Raw genomic sequence first — 8,047 nt, forward strand, 5'->3', positions numbered from 1 at the left:
TGTGGCATGAGGAGGGCGAGGGGAAAAAAAATTCCCTGCAAGGGTCAAGACAATATCACAGTGGTTTTGGTGTTTGTAAAGTCATGAGGTTCCAAACATCACAACTTTACAATTAGTTGAGGTATTTCTAACGTGAGTATCATTAGTCTCGATAAATAATCACAAGAACTGTAAGGAGTTTAATAAAACTGTGGTGTAGGAGGATGTATTTAGACACCTCTTCAGAGACTAACTCATGTCGACTTTTTCTCTTTTATTCCTAGACAGTTCTCAGTGACCATATTACAAAGAGTTACACATTCCTCAAAGCAGATGATGTAACAACCAAAACATATTATCAAAGAAATAGGAAATGCACAAAGCCAATGACCCCATTTCTTTGTAGGGATTAGTGTGGTGCATTAATTCAGTCTGCCGTTCGAAGTGTATTTGCAAAGCGCATACCCCAAATCTTTAGCAATACGCCTGACTTGAAGCTAGTCCACAGAGAATGAGGCTTGGCTTGGCTTCACAGGAGTGGGAGCACAGCTTTCCATTGTGTACACTTTGAATTATGCTGAGGCTGCTGGTAAATTGGTCTGTGGCTGTGGTACAACTGACAGCAGAGTGGCATCCATTCTGGAAGAGAGCTTGAGGCTCTTGACGCGGTCTCACACACAGCAATTTAGGAAGGGATGAGACTCGCCTTCTGTCTGCCTCTGGCCACCACTGCCGGCACCATTTTCCCAAAATGAGTTGCTCATGTTGTGTAGTTTGCATCAAAGTATCTGGAATATTTTAAACAGAAACTTAGAAGAGGATGAGTCTCACCTCCTGTCAGTCCACCACTTCCTGCATGAAAGAAATGTGCAGGTATTGACCAATACTTTATGTATAGGCTAAATGTATGGCAACTGATCAGTATTCTTCCAATTGTTTTTAGTTTCTCAAGGAAGAACACAATTGGTCTCATATCACATTGCCAATCTGATATACCATGATATCTAGTTTGAATATGCTGGTTATATGACCAGTTGCAGATAAATATTTCAATTTCAATATTGACATCCACAGTTTTGCACACATTCTACCCAGACTTAGTGACATTATGACAGGTCTTGTTGTTTCTACTTATAATATCAAGATGTTAGTAATGGATTTGATAAGTGATTCTGAATTTATTCACGTTTTATACCATTTATACAAACTGCTTTGCTCCCAATTTAATTTAAAGAGTACATGCTGTGGTGAAAACATGTTGAGGCCTGGAGTTTTGCAGAAAAAAAAGTGTGGTGTTTATGTTTTTTACTTTGACTTGCAACATATTTTTTTTACAAAAAAATACAAATATGCATATACAAATCCATGTGGTAATTTGCTGAGATAACAAAAACACACACAAAGAAATAACCAAACCGTCATTAATAAACTGACTGAAAAGACATTGTATCCTCCTCATCTGTCTGAAATACAAAAAGAAATCAGTTCGAAATAGTGAATGAATTCTGTAAAATGTTCTTTTTTTGAATGAAGATGTTTTAATAACAGTTTCAGTAAATGGTGTAATGAGCCTATAGAGAAACGTGGAATAAAGTAAGAATAGTAGGATGCTCAGAAAAAAATAGACATGCGTGAAACATAGAATAAAATGTTAATTACATTCATTTAAATACATAGATAATTTCAGTAATTCAAAATTCATTATAATACAGGAAATGCATGCAAATAGATAGGCTATAGTAATTTCTTTGGTGGCGTAGGCTGCTGGAAATGCTGTTGTCGATGATAATAATAATAATAATAATAATAATAATAATAATAATAATAATAATAATAATAATGCCATGTCATGTAAACAATAACATGTTGAGATTGATACGTGTTTTAGGCCCCCCTCGGGCTATCATTAGCTTAGCCTGCTATTTCCTAAAAAAAAAAGAAAAAAAGGCTGTGTTACTCTAGCAGGTTTAGTGTCAATCAGCTCCATAGAAACCCCATAGCTTTGACTGGAAAATAAATAATACCGATCCATCTTATTTTGTAAGTGATATGTAACTACTCCTCTGTCGTTGTACTTGCAGTCTTGATAAACAGTAAGGCCGCAGTTCCGGCCCACCATCTAAACACTTTAAATGCTTGAAACTTGGCAACAGACCACCAAAAAGTGCTCTTTCACGTAGGGAATGAATGAAAGCATCATACGTCCCCGTCATACAGGCTGAAGTACTTGCTGGCGTTTGTGAAGCAGAGGTAAGGCGTGCTACTCCCTGGGTACACAACGGGCAGAGGCATGGGAAGCAGGCATCTCCCCAGAAGGCTACTCTCTTTGTACAAGGCCGGCAGCTGCCCCACCACCACGGGCTTTCCAGTCTCAGGGAAATCGGTAACAGGTCCGTCGATTTCGGTCGAGATTTGCCGTTTCAATTTATTCCTGCGGTTCTGAAACCATATTTTCACCTGGGTCTCCGTGAGCTGGAGGGAACTGGCGAGGCACGCGCGCTCCGCGCTGCTCAGATAGCGTTTCATGTCGAAGGTAGACTCCAACTGGAAAATCTGTCTTTTGGAAAAAATAGTGCGCGTCTTCTTTTTCGTTATCATTTTGCTCTTCTTGGCAGGACTGCCTCCTTTCTGGGTGTCCGTGGCCGTGGTGGTGGAGCTGCTGTCGTCGCAGCTGCTGTCCCCGCTCTCGAAGCGCACCTCCGCCGCTGTCTTCGGGTCTCCGCGGCTGATGATCACCGAATCCGTCGCTCCGTTGCAGTCTGTGATCAACTCTGCGAACAAAATGACACTTCGTTTACCCCGCTGCGGTTACGTCTCAACTGTGCTGCTACATTAGACATTGTAAGATCATCTGGTGACTGAGTGTGTTGCGTAATGGTGAACCCAGATGTCAGAAGGTCTCTGTACGCAGCTACACATTCACCAAACAAACCCCTCTTACCTTTCTCGTTAAGCCTACTACCCGGGTCACGCCGGGCTACGTGCTCCTCGTGCTGGCTCTGGAAACCGTCTTTAAGCATCGCCGTGGCCGAATCATCCCGCAGTCCGGCGGGGTGACAACTGTCACAGTTCCTCCCGCTTGTCTTGAGATTGAGGATGCTGTCAATAGTGAATTTCAGAGAGGCGACGGGTCGGCATGGTGCGTCCACTTTGTTCATATTCTCCAAAGCTTCAGTCCTTTGTTGTTTACTTCCGCGACTCTACTCGCCGTTCACTCTAACCCGGGACGTTAATATGACCACTAACGTCTCGATGCTCTTCGCACCATAGCAGCAGCCACTGAGCAGACACTGCCGGGGTGCAGATGCTCTGCTTCTACCGTTACTGCACACACCGGATGGAGCGCGCGTTGTCCTCGTTGATTGGTCCGGAGCAGCCTACATTGACCAATGACAGCGAGGGGATGGGATGAGAGGGGAGGGCCCCTCCCTCTCCTCCACTCACCCCCTTGATCCTCCGGAGCCCTGCAGGGGTCCCTCAGGGAAATAAAGACTTTAATGTCATGTTATTTCACACCATAATACTGTATGTGCGTTATGAGACCATGCACAATCGATGGTGGTTTTGATTAGCCTGCTCTGTCTTTCTGAAGTTCGTCCAGGCTGCTTAATTCGACTCAGACGTGGGTGTCCCAAACATGAAAAAAAGTGTGTCAACTGATTTGCATCTTAAAAGTGAATAAAATGATCATTAGTGGCATTGCTTTGTGTGTGTGTGTGTGTGTGTGTGTGTATCTGTGATTTTTTAGTATTTCCCAAAAGCATTATTGTGGTTTAGAATTGAGTAATATTATTTCTCCGAGTTGGGCTTTCTGCATTTGAAGTAGCTACATCTAAAACTAAAGTAACATATTAAAAACATACCAACACAAATAGTTGCTTTTTCACATTTACAACATGTTGCATTCACAAAATGATCCTTTCTTTTCTTGGAATTATTTACCGTAGGCCTATTTATAGTCCATAGGCTACCCAGTCATATATGTTGTTCATTTAAAGCGGGGAAATGCAATTTAGATCACTCTCACCTCGTGGTTATGTTAATACAATTTTAGCCCTTTTTATTATTATTTTTTTTTAAATTTTGTGTAGCACCTGCCCGTCTGTTAACCGCCCATGTGTTTTAACGTTGGGCAAACTTTTTTTTTATTTTTTTTTATCCACAACGGGTTGGACACTCCGAAATGTGCATTAATAAAGTAGTATGTAGGTTATGCATTCGGGGAATTCGTGAACAACACGTTCTCACGTGGCGTTTTGACTTATTTTGTCATATACATTAAAAACGTTCTCCAATTGACCCAAGGACACGACTTGCTAACTGCCGGGCATTTGTTATAAAAGGGTCCGCGAACCGGCTAGTTGATTAAAACAGGAGTCACTTGAGACGACTTGCCTGTCCAATGCATTTTTATACGCGATCATTTTGCCTATATTTATGGCAAAAATAATGTTTGTTTTTTTTATTATTTATTTTTACAAAGATTATTTAATGAACTAGCTGCTCAGCTGGCAAGCAAGACGAGCTTGAATAGTCATAATAGAGTCTATAGCAGCAACTTCAAGTGCAGGCTATAAATGGTTCACTTTGTCATTTACGAAAAATACATATAGTTTGCTGCTTTAAGCGTTGTGTCACATGGCTTCACTTTATTCTCTAAACACTTCTCTGTGGGACCCTTGTGATTGACAGAGGAAGACACATTTGAGCTCAGTATTTATAAACAACAGAAATGCAGACAATTGTGTGCTTGTTTTGTTTTTATTCATCTATTATGTGAAAAAAAGTGACAAAGTTGGAAAAATGTGTAGCTTTAAATATAAAAGTTTGCAAAAATACGTGTGTATTCAAACATACAGTATGGTACATAAACAGTTTCGGCCTCCCTTGCTCTCGGCCTTGCCATGTCTGTTTATTCTGTGACAGGAGCACAGACAATAGATACAGATTATTTATCACTGTGTGTTTTCATTAATGTCTCTGCGGCTCTTATCTTTGGATGCAGTCAACAGTTTTCTGCGGCATTGTGAGTTATTGCACGACTCAGTACTGAACAGGGTGAATTCATGTTATAAACAGTTTGATTGATGAACAGACTTTACACCAAGCCGGTCATCTGCGATCTTAACATGCTCATGGAGTGAGCAAACGAGGACAGAGGGTAGTTGATGGAGCTGGAGAACCCCGCGACGGGTGGAGAAAGTGGATGTCCGTTCAGGTTAAAACCCAGCGCTGCAGTGGTTGCGGGCCCCTCATGATACAGAATGGGGACCCTGACAATCCGCTGGGTGGAGTGTGGGATATGTGCAGCCTCAAGGTCCGCCGCCAGCTGTCTCTTCCATTTATTCCTCCGGTTCTGGAACCAGATCTTCACCTGCGTCTCTGTCAGGTGGAGAGACGCCGCCAGCCCCGCTCTCTCCGAGCTGCTCAGGTACCGCTTCACATCGAAGGTGGACTCCAGTTGAAACACCTGACTGCGGCTGAACACGGTCCGAGTCTTCTTCTTCCGGGTGGAGCTCGGGTCCGAGGATGCGTCTTGCTCCGACCGTGCGTCAAAGCCGTTGTGCGCGTCCTCGTTGTCGTCGGTCAGATGGCTGTCGCTTGTTTTCCGGTCGGCTTCGTCGCTGCCCTCCGTTATGGGTTCAGACACTGCGGGGGAGCACCTGTCACTGGTCGATGCGGAGCAGCAGTGGTCGTCTGAACTGGTATTATCTCTTGGACCTGAGAGGAGAACAAACAGGAACATGACCAGCCCAGTTTTCTCACATTGTTGACCTTAAAAAAAAAAAAAAGTATTCTCTGTTTTGAAGTATGGCGAAATAATACAGTCCACCAAAAAGGTCGGAAACTAGTTGGAAGAGATCAAACATTAGCTGACATTTTCACTTACAAGAAATATTGGGAAACTTTGATGTGTGTGTTTTGCAGTTCATCCAATTCCACAAAGCAGGGGTGCCCATGAGCAAAGCTAGGCGTTTTGATTTGATTGCATACATTGATCACATGATCCATGTGTGTAAATTGTGTCAGGCCCGACTGCGATACAGATGAGAGCATAATAAATAGGTAAGTCTACCAAAGACAATCTGACAAGATCTTAGCAGTGTATAACTTAATAATGCTATCCAAAAAGTTACCGATTAACTGTGTGGACATTGGCATTGGTAAAATCAGTATCAGTATCTGACTGTACACTCCAAATGGAAGGGCACTTTGTTTTGATGCGAGGGCGCGTGTGAGTGGCATAGATGACACTGAATGTGCGTAAAAGTGTCATGTTGACGTGCAGTGCTACTGCGCGTCTGTTTTGGGTTTTATTTTGGGCATTTGTGCGTAATCCACGTGCGTAATCTTCAGACCGAGACACGGATCTCTTGATGACAAGCAACCATGACAGAGTAGAGGAGGAATGCGCGTATGGTGATATGACACGTTAAAACATTCGGTCTTAGTGTGATTAACAGATCGATGCCATGTGTTCCGTAAAATATTTTCTAAATGTTGACACGCATTAGAAACCAAGTGCGCGGTAGTCTTTAAAAGAGTTTGGTTAGCTGGATGAACGCAGAGAAGATACTACTCCACACTCGACTCGCCCAGACATTGTTAGTTTTATTTAATGAAGCGAGAAGCAACATCTGACGTTGAAAGCTGGCTTAGATTAACTCCCTATAGTTCTGCCACTTTAATAAATCTACGCAAATATACGACGTGAATAATACCACCAAATAGTCATGATGTATTGTTGTAAATAAGCTGCATACATGTGACTTAGAACCAGTGACCGCGCAATAAGCAGGTATAATGTTCCTTTTTTTGACTTTCAGACTCTGTCATGATACTCCATGCATTTCACGGTTCATTTTTGTAGCAATATAAGCAATTGATGGTAAACTGCGTACACCAGTATATGACACCCCTGCTAACACTGACCGCGATGGCTGCAACAAACTGTCTACTGTCTGTGTTCTGTGTATTACGTTGCACATATAGGCTAAGATGCCCACAGCTTAATTTTTTTTGCATTGCATTTTTTCGGGAAATCAATCATCTATATTCACGACGCCTAAAAGCAACTCTCTACTCACTCTGTGGTGTTTCCAAAGCTTTGAAGTTGAAGACAGCCCCCCCGCGGTACCACTGCAACGGCGAGTCTCTGTACGGGGACCGAGCTGTGGAGCTGGAGCCATCAGGCGCTGGAGCGCTCGCCTCGGCTTGATGTGTGCTCAGGACTCTGGTCTCTGTGGAGACCGTCTCCGCACCAGCTTCCCCTTGACTCCTGTCCGACGTCGACTCATGCCTATTCCGTCCTTTTCCCAGTAGGTTCTCGATAAAAAACGACGACGCTTTCGATGAAGTGGGAGTCTGGTTGTCCGTCAGCTTCTTCTGCATGTTTTCCCGATTTTACGGTGCTTTTACGCAAAACCGAGCGGATCCTGTGTTGCTTGTGCGTTAAGGCAGCCGAAAATCCAAGCAGTCATTTCAAGCGTCGCTGAGTTTACGCTTTGATCGGATGTGGAGTCATGGCAGACACGGGTCGGGGATCTCCTCGGTGCCAGCGGGAGGAGAGGGAGACAGGGAGACGGAAGCAGTAGTAGGCTACAGTGAAACGTCAAGTCAAACGCTCAACCAACCGACGGCATCCAGCGATTGGACGAGCACAATAGCAAATGGGGTTTTCCAAGGAAAAGAGAATTACTGTCTCTCTGCGTCAGCCGCTGTGTATTCACGTGAAGGCCCGTCCCCTCGAGGCCACGTACGTAGCCAGGAGAAAACCTCTGTTCTTGGTACAACAGCCTTTATTTGGGTCAATTAGAGTGCAAATCAAAATAAAGATCCGTCAGGGTAGAATCCCCCCCGTCCACTCTGACATAGGATAGGAAGGCTCACAGTCAGTTATAAACTGGCAGGGAAGAACTGTGCGTGCGTGCGCGCGCGCGCGTGTGTGTGCGTGCGTTCGTGCGCTGATATAGCCTATTTGCTCCTTTATGCCATTACTATTACTGCAGCAAAAACCGAGGCTACCTGTGTTTCCATCATTTTAAATATTAAAGGCTCCAAGTTTGGA

The 8,047-nt window shown here is 43.7% G+C and overlaps 2 protein-coding genes across 2 annotated transcripts; both read right to left on the minus strand.

Moving 5' to 3' along the window:
• Window positions 1-1,389: 1,389 nt before the first annotated feature.
• Window positions 1,390-3,250, minus strand: hmx4 (H6 family homeobox 4). Its single transcript, XM_078270222.1, has 2 exons — window positions 2,921-3,250; window positions 1,390-2,750 (listed from the first exon to the last, which is right to left on the minus strand). The coding sequence occupies exons 1-2, from the start codon at window positions 3,135-3,137 to the stop codon at window positions 2,176-2,178; spliced, it is 792 nt and encodes a 263-aa protein (XP_078126348.1). The 5' UTR covers window positions 3,138-3,250; the 3' UTR covers window positions 1,390-2,175.
• Window positions 3,251-4,733: 1,483 nt separating this feature from the next.
• LOC144530601 (uncharacterized) lies at window positions 4,734-7,612 on the minus strand. The gene is made up of 2 exons (XM_078270235.1): window positions 7,068-7,612; window positions 4,734-5,700 (listed from the first exon to the last, which is right to left on the minus strand). The coding sequence occupies exons 1-2, from the start codon at window positions 7,369-7,371 to the stop codon at window positions 5,078-5,080; spliced, it is 927 nt and encodes a 308-aa protein (XP_078126361.1). The 5' UTR covers window positions 7,372-7,612; the 3' UTR covers window positions 4,734-5,077.
• Between the last annotated feature and the right edge of the window lie 435 nt (window positions 7,613-8,047).

This window comes from Sander vitreus, chromosome 2 (genome assembly GCF_031162955.1).
Source record: "Sander vitreus isolate 19-12246 chromosome 2, sanVit1, whole genome shotgun sequence".
NCBI lineage: Eukaryota > Metazoa > Chordata > Actinopteri > Perciformes > Percidae > Sander > Sander vitreus.